This window comes from Lagenorhynchus albirostris, chromosome 13 (genome assembly GCF_949774975.1).
Source record: "Lagenorhynchus albirostris chromosome 13, mLagAlb1.1, whole genome shotgun sequence".
Lineage (NCBI taxonomy): Eukaryota > Metazoa > Chordata > Mammalia > Artiodactyla > Delphinidae > Lagenorhynchus > Lagenorhynchus albirostris.
In genome coordinates this window covers 5649373-5666493 of record NC_083107.1, presented here as the reverse complement: position 1 = coordinate 5666493, position 17121 = coordinate 5649373, and the positions used below count along the sequence as shown (strand labels likewise).

Here is a 17121-nt window from a genome sequence, read left to right as displayed (position 1 = left end):
GACATAGATCTTCATGGGAATTCCCTGGCGGTCCAGTGGTTAGAATCGGTGCTTCTACTGCAGGGGGCATGGGTTTGATCCCTGGTCAGGGAACTAAGATCTCACAAGCCTAGCGGCCAAAAAAAAAAAAAAAGACATAGATCTTTCAGGCAAAGTGGAATATTTCCTTCTTACTGTAAGCAGATAGGGGGCGGGGTGGGGGGGGTGGCGGGCCTGGAGGAAAGGAACCAGATGTAGCCTTTTTACACAAGAGAAGCCATTTTGTGTTCTAAGCCTGGACACAATGCTAGCTCTTGAACAGGTCTCAGTGATAATGATCTTAAGGGAATAAAAGAACAAACGACTTTTATCAGGCAAGAGAAATAACAATAGCAAAGATAATAACTCAGTTGTAAAGACTCCAAGCTCTGTTTCAATGGTAAAGATTAGCCTGAAGCTCTTTCTTGAGCTGTTTTGCAGAATTTAAACGCTTGAGCCCCCAAGCCATCAGATCTACTGGAATGTAAGAGATGATGATAATGACCTTTTCTGACCCTCTCGACTTCAGTCAACTAAAGCCTGGACTCTGTCGACCTTTGCCCTAATTCTATGCTGAGTTCTCCTCTGCTCAAGCCCCTTCATGAATATGCATGTGCCTTAGCTTAAAACGTCCCCAATTTTGCTGTTAGGGGAGACACTGCTTGGGAAAGGTCCCCGCTGTTCTCCTTACTTGTCGCAAGTAATAAATGCTTCCTTCTCCCCATCTTCGGCTTGGTTGTAGCTTTTGGCTCAACACCTACCAAGAGGTGAACCCAGTTTTGGGGTAACGTTACGGATTAGATTTCAAACGTCGAAGATTCTGACAGCTGCTTATTCTAGAACACGACTTCTCACTAAGAAATCAGTAAATAAATATTAACCTTTTTGTGTATTAAAAAAAATACAACGTGAGCACATGTTACATTTCATAGTTGCCACATTAAAGAAAAAAAAGTTAAACGAAAGAGATAAATATTCATAGCTACTTTATCTGTAATAGCCCCCAAATAACAATCCCAGTGTCCATCAACAGGTAAATGGATAAAAAAACTAGGATAGATTCATATAATGAAATACTACTCAGCAGTGAAAAAAGATGAACTCCTGTTATATGCAGCAGCGTGAGTGAATCTCACAATAATTATGCTGAGTGAAGCAGTGAAAAATTATGCATACTAGGTGATTCCACTTACATAAAATTCTAGAAAATGCAAACTATTTTATAGAGACAAAATGAACATCAGTCATTATCTTAGGATGGGGGTGGGAAGGAGGGACTACAAAGGGGCGTGAGAAAACCTCTTTGCAGGTGATGGACATGTTCATTATATTGATATAATGATGGTTTCACTGTATATACATTGTCAAAACTTGTCAAATTGGACAAGTACTTTAAATACCTGTAGTTGATTGTATGTCAATTATATTTCAATAAAGTGATAGAAATGAGAAAAAAAATCAGAAGTTACTCATAAAGGGGTTTGTTATGATGTTTTTTACAGCTGTAGCATGACGTTGGGAGAAATACTGTTTCCAGTTAACCTTGCAGCTGGCTTTGTCTGTGTCTAGTGTGCCGGCCAGATTCAGGGCAGAGTTTTCCTTTTTCAATATAGTGTCTGGAGAGAGAATTATTTGAGTCTTTATTTTAAAAAAATCATCATCTACTTTGCAGAAGTACACCGTGAGTACAATTTTTATTTTTATTTTTGTTGTACTCAGTACACCATGAGTACAATAAAAACAACTGCTACGTTAAAAAACAAATAAACAAACATCCCTGTTTTATTATTTCCAGACACTTCCAGACACCTTTTTTTTTTAGGTCCACTACACAATCCTTTCAAAACTGTCTATAAAACGTGGCATTCACATAAGACAGATCCAGAGCATGGTTTTATTAAAATATTATATGGTGATTTGGGAAATGTGAGATACAGGCTTGATAGAACAAAGACTTTTTTTCTTCCACGAGAAACTAAGAGATCAATGCCACACACATTTCTTTTATGTTGAAAGGCATGTCAGTCAGCATTCAATCACTTAGGATATTTCAAGTAAAGAGGGGTTTAATGCAGGGACTTAGCTATGAAGAGGCTGGAAGGGCAGCCAAAGACCCAAGAGGAAGTGTGTGAGGTGTGGGGCTGGATGGTGGAAGCTCCTACTGCCTGGCTGGAGGCTGAGAGCCCACGCTTGAGTTATTGTTCTTGGAAGTATTATATTATTGAATCAAAATAAAAATGTGAATCACAATTTGATACTGAAAAAGACACAAAGAAGCCTGGGTAAGCCTGTTGGGTGGTGGTTCAGAGCATGGACTTGGAAGTCTGGGCTCCCATGGGTGCCACGGCTGACCTAAAACAAAGGTCAGTTATTTCTCCAGCCAAAAAATGGGTTTATTAGGGATCAGCAGAGAATTGCAGTTTGGGGTCTGCAACCCTGGGGAGCCAAGTGCAGCTGCCTGCGTGGCAAGGGAAGGAGAACTCTTTAAAAGAGGGAAGAGGCAGCTGGGAGGGTTAGGGTAAACAAAGAGCCCATGGCTTTCCTTTGGCTCAACTGCTGCCAGGAGAGAAGAATCTGCTACCTGTTGAGTTGTTTCCTGGCACAGCGTGGGAGCGCCCCCTTCTGGTCACCTGACTCTATTCAGCTGAGGGTTCTGTTTATTAATTTTTTTACACCCCCAATTACGCGCTGGGGGACACTGGTCAGGTTTTCTCAGTCGGCAGTTAGAGAGAATTCTCCGCCTCCCAGGGCTGGCACGAGGACTAAACAAGGTACAGCTTGTGAAGAGCAACACAGGGCACTTAGTAAATTCTCCGCTGATTTACAGTCCTTGCACGGGCTGGCAGCTGCGCCTGCCTGAGCCTGAGGCCACGCCAGGGACGGCCACTCACCCGGGACCAAGAACGGAAGGCAGGGAAGAAAAACTACGCAGATCGGACCGCGCTCTCCTCCAGACCCCCAAGCACTGAGAAGAGGGAGAGGAGGGTGGAATCAGACAGACCTGGGTTTAGTACCCACTGGGCCTCCTACCTGGTCCTGGGTCCCAGGAATGCTGGTCCGAGAGCTGCTCGCTGAGCAGACTTCCCACGTGGAAAATTGAAGCCTTTTCTTCCTTGCAGGGCGGATGTAAAAACTAAATGAGATTTTTAAAAAAGTATGTAAAATACCTAGCTTATAGGACGAGTTCAATTACAGTAACTGCTGTAATTAAATAATTATTTAGAAATAACTAAAAATAAATAAATAACAAAATAATTAGTTAAAATAACTATCAAAATGTCATGAAGTATTTGCGTTTGTCCTGCCATCATGGGCAGGAAAACATTGTATTTTCAAAGCAGAGTGTGTATCTGTGCGTCCACCACAGATACTTTGCTGATGTAGCTGGTGGCTCCAGGGACAAAGTTTCATCCTGGCCTGGATTCTACATTCTGGGTTCTTTCTCGGCAGGAATTTGGTCTGAACAAGGCGAAGGTCCCAGCTACAGCCACCAGGGGGCGCCACGGTTCTTGCCGAAGCTGTTGGGACAAATCGCCAGGACTGGGGGAGTTTGTCAGAAGCTCTGGGAGGGTCAGTGGCTTATCTGGAAGTGGTCAGGAGGATGGAAGACCTCAGTGAGGGGCGAGCAGGCCAGGGAGGAGAGTCACAGCCGGAGGAGGAGAAAAGGAAATGTGTCAGTGAAGGGTAGGGGCTCTGGGCTAAAGCCCACAGATCATTTATCGATTTGTCCAGCACTTGCCATGAGCCACAAACGGGCGGTGTGTGAAATCAGCCCCTCACGTAGCTCACAGCCTTGCTGAGGAGGCTGACACATGCGCAGATGACCAACATACATGTGAAAATAACGAGACATATAAGGCCACCATCTCTAACCCTTACGCTGTGCCAGGCGCTGTATTGTAATGACCCCATTTAACACACGAGGAAACTGAGCTTCAAAGGATTCACTAGTTTCCAAAATTGACAAAGCTGAGAAACAGTGGACTCCTGCTATGCCAGTCTGTTTTAAAGGCCACGTTTTAAAAATCATTACTCCTGCGGTAAAGCAAGGAAAACCCAAACAGCTCTGCTCCTTGAAAATTCACAACTTTGGACTTGCAGTGAACTTCAGCGCGAGTTGACAACCAGGATGGCAGCACACTCCCTGGTGCCCCTCCACCCCGGCTGGCATCCCCATCTCCTGCTCACCCTTCACTCTCCACGGCGTCACCCAGCCACCATCTTCTGGTCACCTGGCCTTCCACTCCCACCACCACAGGCTGGCCTTTGCCATCACCGATGTTGTTGCTTGCGAGAGTACCTGTCCACACATCTCTGTTCCCAGTGACCCGCCTTCCAGCTTGTGGGCTCAAGTACCCCCACTGGGTCCCCTGATGGTCCAGCTTCTCCTGCCATCTCTTCCCTCCCTCCTTTCCTCCCTCCTTTCCTCCCTCCCTTCACTTCCTTCCCCAGCTTAGTTCCCACCATGTGGCATATCAGCTACTCTTTTTCTTTCTTTGGCCACCTGGCATGGCTTGCAGGATTTTAGTTCCCCCACCAGGGATGGAACCCAGGCCCTCGGCAATGGAAGCACCAAGTCCTAACCACTGGACAACCAGGGAATTCCCTCAAGTACTCTTAAAAACACCTTAAACTCTCCCTTATCTGACCCTCTTCCGTGGCACTGGCTTCTACCTCCCATAAATGGGATGCTCACGCCTGCATCGGGGCAGACAGAAAAATCATCCAGCAGCAGAGAGTGTCAGGAGAGAAGGACGAACAGAGGAACAGAAAATTCTGTGGTTGAGGGGGTGCTCATTTGGAGGCTTCATGGATCTCCAGTAAGTGTTTTTGTTTTTTCTTTTTAAGCTGAGAGTGAGGGGATCGAGGGGTGGGCTCCAGGGGCTGAAGACTGTAGACAGTCCTGGAAACAGCTGCTTACAAGAGTGGGAGAGAGCTGGACGGAGAACCATGCTGGGGTCCCGGGGCAGCTGGAGGGCCCAGTTAAGGATGAGGATGCCTGATGTAAGGTGAGACCAATTCTTTTGGTGATGGCTTTTCTCTGTTACAATTCAGCTGCAGAGATGATCGCGGAATTTATCCAGGGCAGGGTTTGCCCTGTGGTTCCAACAGAAAACAGTGGGGATTCTGAGGATACTGGCTGACGTGATGGAGCAGAATCCACAGACATGACCAGGTCACCCGGCTTCAAAATCTGCCTGTTTACTTATTATTTACAAAACATAAGCTTCCTGAGGGCTCTCCACTGTAATCCCACCATGTTGTCGCTCACCTGCTTGAACAAGGGAGTCAGATGATGACAGAAAAGCAGCTCAGGGCTCCGGAGCAGGAGAGGGGGCTGGTAGGAGGGAGGTGAGGTTGGAGGTGCCTGAATATTCAAATGCACAGTTTCCAAGGTGGGCCGGATCTGGAGGTGACCCGCTCAGGACCTGGGGCGTGAGGTGGCGTGAAGGTAGGGTGACCAATCCATGATTGGCCCTGGATTTTCTGACTTTACCACTGAAAGTCCTGTGTCCCGGGGACCCTCAGTCCTGGGTCATTTGGGCCGCTTGGTCTCTCTCTGCCTTGTCTCTAAGATAAGACGATCTCTGAGAAGCCGGAGTGTTGGTCGGGGGGGTCTACAGAGACTGCAGTATTGATCACTCTTGTGGGCATGCGTCATCTTCTGCCACAGTCTTAAGTGTGACCCTGTGGCATGTTTTCTTATTAGCAAAAGGAGCTTTTTTGTAGACCTGAATTCGAAGAATAACAACTATGCTAAAAATGGCAAATACTTCCAAGAGCGGGAGCACCAAAGTGTGGTTGCCTCAGCATTTTCCAGTCTGCAAATTAAGTGCATTGTACTCAGAGCCTTAAAAAATCATATCAACAAGTCACCCAGCTAGTTCTTTTCTTTCTATTGGAAATGTAACTGCTGACTTATTGTAATAGCATTTATTTTCTTAGAAATCTAATAATGTCAATTTGTAATATTACATGAAAGGACTGTGTAGAAATATTATAAATTTATTTAATCAAGCATGGAAATCAAAGCAGGAGTGAAATAGTCTTTGGTTAGACAGACATCTAGTTTCGAAAATAGATTTTACACTGCACATGCACTACACAGCACAAACCACAGCTTCATTACAACTCAAATTTTATAACAATTGACTTGTTACAAGCAATCAAACAAGCATCAATAAATGATCCCAGAGAAGGTTTATTTTCAGAACAGCATTTGATAGTTAAATTATTAAATATGAAATACAGACTTTCTGGAAAAACTGTAGAAATACATTTCAACCCAAAACCACTCTTTTATAACGAGTCAATATATACAAGGCATATTGAAACAAGTCACATCAGAATTCCACTCTCTGTGTCAACACTATGGATGTGTACAATCATGGGAAATAAAAATGTGGAGGTTAGGATACGGCTTATTCATAGATACAAAAGAAGAATTCTTTCCCAGAATATTTAGAGGAGGATTACTGGCAATACTGTTCTTTGCTATGAACATCAGTGGAGAATCCCTGTGCACAGACTTGGATACCTATATACACCTGTAGCTTAACATATGTATTCCAGAAACTGAAAGACAGCCTCCTCTTCTAAGTGTCCCACATAAAATCTATACAGGTTTGTTGAATTTTTGTTAATTTGTATTCAGTATTAAATTGAATACATTTTGAAAACTTTCAAATAAATTTTTTCTCTCTTCCAAAAACGCATATATTAATGGTTAAAGAAGACAAATGTCCATTCTGCTAGGTTTTGGTACGTAGCTCAGTTCTTCATTTCATTAGGGACCAATGAGAGGGCATAAATGCCTTATTTAAGCTAAGCCTTAAATTTTGTTTGTGTTAAACTTTTTACTCTGAGATAATTGTATAATAGATTCTGAGAGAATTGCTGATAATTGTAGATTCACATGCTGTTGTAAGAAGTAATACAGAGATTCTGTGTGCCTTTTACCCATCTTCCCCCAATGGTAACATGTTGCAAAATGATACAATATCATTACCAGGATTTTGACATTGATACAGACAAGCTAGGGAACATTTCCATCACAATAAAGGATCCCTTTTACAGACACACCCACCTCTCTCCTTCTCCACCCTCCTCCCTGGTGACCCTTAATCTGTTCTCCATTTCTAGAATTTTGCATTTCAAAATGTTATATAAATGGAATTATACAGGACATCACCTTTGGGGATGGGTTTTTTCACTCAGCATAATTCTCTGAGGACTCATTCAAGTTGTTGCTTGTATTGGAAATTATTTTTATTGCTGAGTAGTATTCCATGGCATGGATGTATCACAATTTGTTTCACCAGTCACCCGCTAAAGGACATCTACAACACTGTAAAGCAACTATACTCCCATAAAAATTAATTTAAAAAATAAAGGACATCTGGTTGTTTACAGATCTGGAATATTATGAATAAAGCTGCTATGAACATTTATGCGCAAGTTTTTGTGTGAACATACGTTTTCATCTCCCTGGGATGCATGCCCAGGAGTGCAACTGCTGAGTCTTATGCCAGTTGCTTGTTTAGTTTCATAAGAAACTGTCAGTTGGTTCTCCAGAGTGGCTGCTCCATTTTACTTTCCCACCAGCTATAGGCTGATCCCGTTGCTCTGCGTTCTTGCCAACATTTGGTGTTGTTACTGTGTTTCAGCAATTTTGGTAGGTGCCTCGTGGCATCTACTGGGGTTTTAATTTGCAGTTCCCTAATGACTGATGACGTTGAGTATCTTGTCACATGCTAATCTGCCCTATCCTCTTCAGAGAAACATTTGTTCATGTTCTCCATTGCCTAATTGGATTTTTTAAAATAACTGTTGAGCTGTAAGAGTTCTCCATCTATTCTAGATGGTAGTCCTTTGTTGGATATGCTGTTAGCACGTATTTCCTCCCAGCGTAGCCTGTCTTTTCATCCTCTTAACATGGTCTTTTGAGGAATAAGAGTTTAAAATTTTGATGAAGTCCAATTTATCAAACTTTCCTTTTATGGACTTTAGGTTTTTGGTGTCAAGTCTGGGAAGTCTTTGCTTAGTTTAGCCCTAGGTCCCAAAGATTTTCTATTTTTTAAAAAAAGTGTTATGATTTTACATTTTATGTTTAGCGTTATGATCTATTTTGAGTTAATTTTTATATAAGGTATGGGATTTAGCCTGAGGTTCTTTTTATTTGCCCGTGGATAACTGTGCTCAGCACATTTATTGAAAAGACTATCCTCCCTCCAGTGAATTACTTTTGTACTTAAAAAAAAATCAGTTGCGCATATTTGTATGGGTCTATTTCTAGATTCTCTGTTCTGTCCCATCGATCTTTTGTGTCTATGCCTCCACCAATACCACACTGTCTTGATTAGTGTAGCTACATAATAAGTCTTTATACTGAGTAGAGTGGTTTCTCCTACTTATGCTTCTTTTACAAGATAGTTTTAGCTATTCCAAGGCCTGTGCCTTAGAACTTTTAGAATAAGCTTGAATATGTCTACAAAAACCTTGCTGGGATTTTGATAGAAACTGCATTAAACATATAGATGAATCTGGGGAGAATTGACATTTTTACTATTTTGTGTCCTCTAATCCATGAACATGGTATGTCTCCTCATTTATTTAGGTCTTTGATTTCTTTCATTGGCATCTTTTAATTTTCAGCCTATAGATCCTATACATATTTTTGTTAAACTTACACCTAAGTATTTTTTTTTTCCTTTTGGAGTGATTGTAAATGCTATTGTGTTTAAAATTTGGGTTTCCACTTTGTTTATTGTTAATATATAGAAATATGATTAAATTTTTTGTGATCTTATATCCTAAGACCTTGCTGAAATCAGTTGTTTTACTTTTTTTTTTTTAAATAGATTTTTTGGAATTTTCTATGTAGACAGTTACATCATCTGTAAATAGGGATACTTTTATTACTTTTCAATCATATGCATTTTATTTCTTTTTATTGCCTTATTGCCATGTCCAGAAATTCCAATACAGCCTTTAAAATTTTAATCAATGTAAATTTCTAGAGATTTGCTAAAACTTATTGGCCTGAATGGGGTCCATTATTCTCAAACAGATGCCTTTTCTTTTTTTTTTTTGCTTTTTTTGTTTGAATTTTAGAATTTTATTTAATTTATTTTTTATACAGCAGGTTCTTATTAGTTATCTATTTTATAGATATCTATTTTAAATTAGATTCTTTTAAATTAGTTATCTATTTTATACATATTAGTGTATATATGTCAATCCCAATCTCCCAATTCATCACACACACACACCCACTTTCCTCCCTTGGTGTCCATACGTTTGTTCTCTACATCTGTGTCTCTATTTCTGCCCTGCAAACCGGTTCATCTATATCATTTTTCTAGGTTCCACACATATGCGCTAATGTATGACATTTGTTTTTCTCTTTCTGACTTGCTTCACTCTGTATGACAGTCTCTAGATACATCTACGTCTCTACAAATGAACCAATTTCGTTTCTTTTTATGGCTGAGTTATATTCCATTGGATATATGTACCACATCTTCTTTATCCATTTGTCTGTCGATGGGCATTTAGGTTTCTTCCATGACCTGGCTATTGTAAATGGTGCTGCACTGAACATTGGGGTGCACGTGTCTTTTTGAACTATGGTTTTCTCTGGGTATATGCCCAGTAGTGGGATTGCTGGGTCATATGGTAATTCTATTTTTAGTTTTTTAAGGAACCTCCATACTGTTCTCCATAGTGGCTGTATCAATTTACATTCCCATCAACAGTGCAAAAGGGTCCCCTTTCAAGCAGATGCCTTCTCAACACTCTTCTTATCATCCAACCTGTTCAGATTCCATTCCCTGTAATTTGGATAAATAACTGATAACCGTCATCAGTGGTTAAGCTGCAAAGCTCCTCGAGGCAGCTGAGTGAGCTTTAACAAGCTAAGTGAAACCTGACTGTAAAAGCAAAACTAGCGTTAGGAAAATTATCTTTCAGATGGGACTTGGACACAGAGACGTTCCAGAGAATTACAATTTGAGGTTGGCTTACGGAGTATGTGGTTTCTCCTTCCAGTTTTCCCCTCTTACCTCTAAATGGGGGTAGCAACAATTTTAAACTCTGAAAATATGAAATACCCTCAAAGTTACCTTATTCTTATATATTAGAAATTGCTATTGTTAAGGAACACTTTCGTGATTTGACTTTTGATAAATAAAGAATTCTGTGCCTCTTACTATGCTTTTAGTAACAGGCACTTAAAAATATTTGGACAACTCACTCTCTTCGTGTCTTAATTTTTTAAACAAAAGTGTAACCATTAATAACACTATTATTTATTTTTTAAATGTATATTTCCTATATTTTGTGTATTGTAGTTTTATATTTATACAATATACCTAACTGACCAAAGAGGGCCATATAAAAAGGCAGAAAACTGGGTGGTGCTAGACCCTTTATAAATTTCAATATAAGAGGTCTTGGAAGTATACACATAGGTCCTTGTAGGCCTTAGGTATACACACAGGTACAACGCAGGTGCTCCTGCATACGATTTGTAGAAAATTTAAAATCTGTAATAAGAATCAAATTTCAGACACTTGTTTTCTTTTTTGGTAGAAAACAGTGGCCAATCTACAGGCAGGTTAGTCATCGTTTTACTGATTTTACTGATTCAATGACTACCAGTAACTCTTTTGTCTTGTTCTTAGAATTGGAAATTGTCTAGGTACCACTCTCTCCATTGCGTGCAGTGAGTGGTGGAATCAGACCCTGGGATGTTGACTTAGCCTCTCTGAGCCTCAGTGTTCTTGTCTGTAAGTGGCAATGATGATTCATCTCATTGGCTGTAAGGCTTCAGTGAGATGACCCCGTCAAGGGCCTGGCCCATGGCTGCGTAGGGAGCGTACCTCCAGTTACTTACTTCTTTCCTTCCTTTTCTTATACGCTGCCTTTGCTTCCTTTCCAGCCTCTCCCTGTCCCCCTCCTCTCTCTCTACCACAGACTGAGTACCACTCCCCAAGCCTAAGAGAAGGGGACCCTCTATCCCAGCACTAGCAGAGGGGATCTGGGGAGCCTGTTGCCGAAGCTGCCCCTCCCTTAATGTACCACCATGGCCCGATCACCTAGAATAGGGCTGTGCACCAAACTCGGGGGGTTCCCACATGGTTTGTCATGTTGCAGTGGGAGAAAAGCTTCACGAGTGACCAGTACATTCTAGCAAACGGGGCTCAATAATGCATTTGCCATTCTGCAGCAGGATGGTAACCCACAGACAAAGAGTCCTGCACCCTCACCCTAAACACAAGACGGCAGCTGTGTGATGCGTATTTAGTTCTTCTGTGGTTGCAATGAGCTCAGAACCAGGACACTGCTTTGGGTACAACAAGCAACAAACATACTCTCACGATACAAAGCAATCATATTGTACATACAGGCGTAGGGTTTTTTGTTGTTCTTGTTGTTTTTTATCTTAAAGAATGGAACAGCAACTGTCTCAACTTGACAACCAACAGTGATCCCACATAGGTGAGTCTGGACTGAACACATGTAAACAGACTCTCTATGTGAAGTCCCTGTATGATCTGGCCATTTGCAAATGGCCACTCCAATCTCCAGCTAGCACAGGGGTCCCTGGTGACCCACTCTCACTCTGCTGTAAGACTGACAGGGCTGCAGTGAACCCTTTCACAAAGAGACAGCAGTCAACTGCTGTCTGGCAGCATCGCTCAAAAGGTTTTCATTTTACGCAAACATCAAGGACCTTCTTCTCACTCCATCAGGCCTTTCTTGGAACTGCTTTGAAATATTCCTCCCTGGAAATGTCAGCTACTCCTCCATACCATTTCTGAAGCCAGATATGTTCTATCTTCATCTTCATAAAGAACCATTCATACTGACGAGGCCACTTCCTCATAACTGGGTGTCTGCAGAAACAAAGACGTCACATTAAAGCCGTTCTCATCAGAGGGTGGGCTCTCCCGAGCACAGTGCCAGATGTATCCTTGGTCAGGTCATAGGGCCCTCCAGACGCCAGGCCGTGTTTAGGCTGAGGCCTGCTCACACCAGCTAGAGGCAGAAGCCAGGGAGCCAGGGTCAAGGTCTGGGGCAGCCTTAGGAGGGCAGGAAACTGTTGTCACCACAGAGGGGCAGACAGCTCAAGTCTCGAGCCAGGCAACTTTGTTCGAACTCCCGTTCAGCTGCTGGGATGCCTCATGGGCCGTTTGCTCTCTTAAGCCTGCCCGGTCTCCTTCCCAGTCACATGGGGCGAGAGGGATGGTGGTCAGATCACAGGGCTGTGTGGGCAGCAAATGATGAGACACATACAGCACTTGCATAGAGGACGTGCCCAGGGGACGGGGGCCATTGTTACCAGGAAGCATCGCGAAAGGCTCTAAGCATCTCTATGTGAAATGCTGAATTTTAAGTCCGGGAAACAAATGTGTTCACGGGAAGCTTTCCATTCCTGTAGAGGCCTACAGCGGTCGCGTCAACCTGAGAACCAGCCAGCGTAGACAGGGAACAGCCCTCACATTCCGCCCTCTGTTTCTGACTTCCTCCTCCCTCAGGCGTAGGCCTAAAAACACGCATCCTCCTTGCGGGCAGGGTCTGGCGCTCACTTTTTTAAAACTTCATAAAAATAGAAGTTTTATTTACATCTAAAAATGTTATAAACAAAATTCAAAGACCAAGTGTAAACTGGGAAAAACATTTGCAACAATGCCAGTGCAGTGATAGGTTGATGCCTTTAAAAAAAAATATTTTTTTTGGAATCATTGCAAATTGACAGAGAGGTTGAAAGTACGGTATAAAGAACTTTTTTTTTTTTTTCCTAAACCGTTTGAAAGTAAGTTGCTGATCTGAGGCCCCAACGCTCCAAACACTCATGCAGCTGAGATGATAACATGATTGTTGTTATTTTAAGCCAACTAGTTTTGTATTTATAACCGGAACAAATTTTGGCCCCTGCAAGGGGAACGTAGGTACAGCAAATTTTAGTCCGTGAGGCCCTGGCTTGGGGTCCAGGCAGTAGGATGCTGGAAGGACCGTAGGAGACTGACCATGGGCGTTTAAAGAAGGTAAAGACAAGGTGGTTGGATGCGTGTGGTAAAGGGACCCACATTATCCAGTAGTGGAAATTCTGGCAACACTGTTACCTGCGGTAATGTGGAAAATAGGAAACGAACTGAATGAACGCAAATGTCTCCTGCGGCTTTGACTTCATCTCACTGCCCATCATAACGTGGAAGAGGAGAAATTAGAACTAAAGAGTGACAGCTGAGATGCGCACAGGCACACAGACACACGCATCTCCATTTATCTCTCTGTCTGTATATTGAGAACCACAAGTCCGTGTGGATGGATCCAATTCCAGGCTGATCTAGTGTCCTCCTGTGCGTGTTGCTAACTCTCTTCCATGGCGGTGAGAAACCAGGCTTCCTCTCTCTGTGTTTACTTATTACTACACTAAGTCCCGTACATACGAACCTTCAAGTTGTGAACTTTCAAAGATGTGAACAATTGAATCCAGCAGGGAACCAGACCCTGTGCCGTCAGCGTCGGGCGTGAGTGACATTGCAACTCGCCCTCCGTCTCCTGTTGCTGGAGATCCTTCAGCTCTGCCACCTCCCCCCTCCTCTCCCTCCTCCAGTCAGTAACCCTTCTCGCCTGTTCCCTCGATGCCAGCCCCTGGATGCTAGCTGCTGTACTGGACTGCTGTACTTTTCAAGGCACTGCACTGTAAGTGTAAAAATGTTTTCTTTATTCTTTTGTGTGTCTGTTTTTTATGTATTATTTGTGTGAAAAGTATTATAAACCTATTACAGTACAGTACTGTGGAGCCAATTGTATTAGTTGGGTACCTGGGCTAACTGTGTCGGACTTAACAAACAAATTGGACTTAGGATCGCACTCTTGGAAGGGAACTCGTTCGTATGTCGGGGACTTGCTGTATGTTTACTTATTTCATGATTCCCCTGTATGTACAATCATCCCATCTCCATAGGGATGCGGATGGCTTGTCTAAGTTACCACCTGCTTTCATGTTATTCTCCCACTAACTTAGACAAGTACCAATCTGCCAGCCCACACCCCATGTGGATACCCGCCCCTCCTCACTCCAGCTCTGACCTTCCACCTCAGGCCTCCCCCTGCACAGACCCTCTCCTCACCCATGGAGACAGACTCCAGCACCCCTGCAGGACCACCCTTCTCACTTTTTGCAAACGCTGATCTCCTCCCCCGCTTCCCGGGGCTCCTGTGTCACTCATTTTGACCCTAGCAGCACGCATGCCGATTTCCCGGGATGTCGTTTTAAAATTTTGATTGAGTGTAACGTCCAGGGCATCCAATTCGGGAAGCAGGTGGGGGGGGGCAGTTCGAAAGCTGCATCCTAAGTGGTTCGGCTATAAAAGGGGTGAGGGGCCCACACGAAGGAACACTGCTGTCACTTCTGGCTCCGAGCTCTGCTTAGAGTGGACATTTGCAAATGTCTGCTGTATTGACTGGACCACAAAGCCCCCTTTTTCTCCATTCCAAGGCAGGGCCGTTGTGAAAGGCTGGAAGTAGGCAGGGAAGAGTGCCTGCAACCCCAGCATGGGGCGCTCTCCAAAGGCACGGACAGCCCACTGCAAGGTCACATGCGTGGCCTCTGCCGCCCCCTCAGGCGACCAAGACTTTCAGCGTCAGAAGGCAGTGTTGCCACCAAAGGACAGCTCAGACCATTACTGTCATCACCTCAGAGGCATCAAATGGCATAGCCCCACCTCTGCTTCTTACACTGTATGTTTCTGGGCAAACCAACCTTAAAGCAGATACCAACCTTGAAAACATGGCTTGCTTGGCAAATTCCACTTCTTCCGGAGACACCGCGACCATCTGGCCAGTGAGCGTTAACCGGGCACAGCGGGGATCTTCTGGGTCGACGATATTTTTTCTGCATTTGAAGGACATTTTTCAGATATTAAAATGATGATAGAATGACAGCTGGACATACTAAGGATTTTATTAAAAATAGAGGGAGTTCCCTGGAGAGCCAGTGGTTAGGACTCCGCGCTTTCACTGCCGAGGGCCCAGGTTTGATCCCTGGTCGGGGAACTGAGATCCCACAGGTTGCGCACCATGACAAAAAAAAGAAAAGAAAAGAAAAGAAAATAGTGATCACATTGCTGGTTATATTGTTCAGGTTTTTACATTTTCTGGAATTACCTGAAAATACTTTAGCATATATGATCCTGCAATCCCACTCCTGGGCATATATCCAGACAAAACTCTAATTCATAAAGAGACGTGAACCCCTATATTCATAGCAGCACTATTCACAATAGCCAGGACATGGCAACAACCTAAATGTCCATCGACAGATGAATGGATAAAGAAGATGTGGTACATATATACAATAGAATATTACTCAGCCACAAAAAAGAATGAAATAATGCCATTTGCAGCAACATGGATGGATCTAGAGATTATCATACTACGTGAAGTAAGTCAGAAAGAGAAAGACAAATACCATGTGATATCCCTTATATGAGGAATCTAAAATATGACACAAATGAACTTATCTACGAAACAGAAACAGACTCACAGACATAGAGAACAGACTTGTGGTTGCCAAGGGGGAGGGCGGGTGGGGGAGGCTGGATTGGGAGTGTGGGATTAGCAGAGGCAAACTAGTATATATAGGCTGGATAAACAACAGGTCCTACTGTAGAGCACAGGGAACAGTATTCAGTATCCTGTGGTAAACCATAATGAAAAAGAATATGAACAAGAATGTATACATATGTGTACCTGAACCACTTTACTGTACAGCAGAAATTAACACAATATTGTAAATCAACTATACTTCAATAAACTATGAAAAGATTAAGCTACTTTGGTACAGGCAGTGTGGCAGGTGTGTCTGTGTAGGCTGGACGTCAGCGTGCATCCTCGCGGGTGGCAGACAACCCCGGAAGTACCCTAGTCGAGAGTGCACAGGCCAGGGCAAGGCTCTGCAACACCCCCATAGGGAGCCACTATGCAGAGTCAGGTTGCTGCTCTGCATGACTGTAGGGAGTGCCGCTCCCTTGAGATACCGTGAATGGCACCCCTGGAGCAACGCAGTGCATCTGCCTGGATCCAGCAGTGGCCAAGGTAAAGGCTTTCAGGCATCCCTGTCGTCAGACACAGAGGTCCCTTACTGAACGTAAGGGATGTTAGAAATAACATCGTGTGCGAAGCGTTTCCATGGTGGCAGGATTCTTCTATAAACGCTCGCTTTCCTTGTAAGAGTCACCTGGCACTGAAAGTGTGGGAGGGCAACGTAGAGCTCCCACCCACCTCTCATCATGCGCGGCTGCCTATTTCTGGAAGAAGCATAAATGGGAGAATCTGAATCTTCACGTTTCAGATCGTGGCTTCATCTTAACTCAGGAGAGAAACCTCCCCCAGGTGACAGCTGGTGCCTTACGCATTTCACAATCTCTCCATACGTGCTTGGGAAGGTGGTTCCAGGATGGGGCAACAAGATGTGTCTGTACACTGCCTTGTTTTGTGTGTGTCTGTACATTGCCTCGTTCTGTTTCATCTTCATGATGACCCCAGGAGGTAGGTGTGATTACTGACCTTGTTTTAGAGATGAGGGGAATGCGACTCAGGTGGGCTACGTGACTTGTCCTGGGCCGCGGGGCTTGCAGCGCCTGTCGGAGCCCAGGTCCTCTGGCCTCAAGTAGGAAGGCAGCCGCCTGGGAGCCTAGCACTCGTATCTGGGCGTATCCCAGACTGACCACCTCCTTCACCTCCTGGATCCTATGCGTTCTCAATGTTTACGGATTTTCTCTCTTATTATCTGATTGTGGGCTCTTAGATATCATGTTTAATTACATTTTAATTTTTGGTGAATGCTTTCTCAAAAGCTCAGCTTAGGGGGAAGAAAAAAGTTCACCTTAGGGGTAAAAAAAAAAGTATCACATGACAAAAAAAGAGTGTGTGCAGAGATATCTGTTACAGCCTCATTTGTGATGGCAAAAATGGGAAGTAACTAGGCTTCCCTGGTGGCGCAGCAGTTAAGAATCTGCCTGCCAATGCAGGCGACACGGTTTCGAGCCCTGGTCCAGGAAGATCCCACATGCCGCGGAGCAACTAAGC

General features: G+C 43.6%; 1 protein-coding gene across 1 annotated transcript in view; it reads right to left on the bottom strand.

The window, feature by feature from the left end:
* Positions 1–11487: 11487 nt before the first annotated feature.
* The window catches only part of CREG2 (cellular repressor of E1A stimulated genes 2), a 36769-nt gene continuing 31135 nt past the window's right edge, over positions 11488–17121 (bottom strand). The window contains exons 3-4 of the mRNA XM_060169541.1: positions 14813–14926; positions 11488–11918 (exon numbers count right to left, since the gene is read on the bottom strand). Of these exons, the coding sequence (XP_060025524.1) occupies positions 11771–11918; positions 14813–14926 (262 nt within the window). The 3' untranslated portion in view covers positions 11488–11770. The remainder of the gene's footprint in view (positions 11919–14812; positions 14927–17121) is intronic.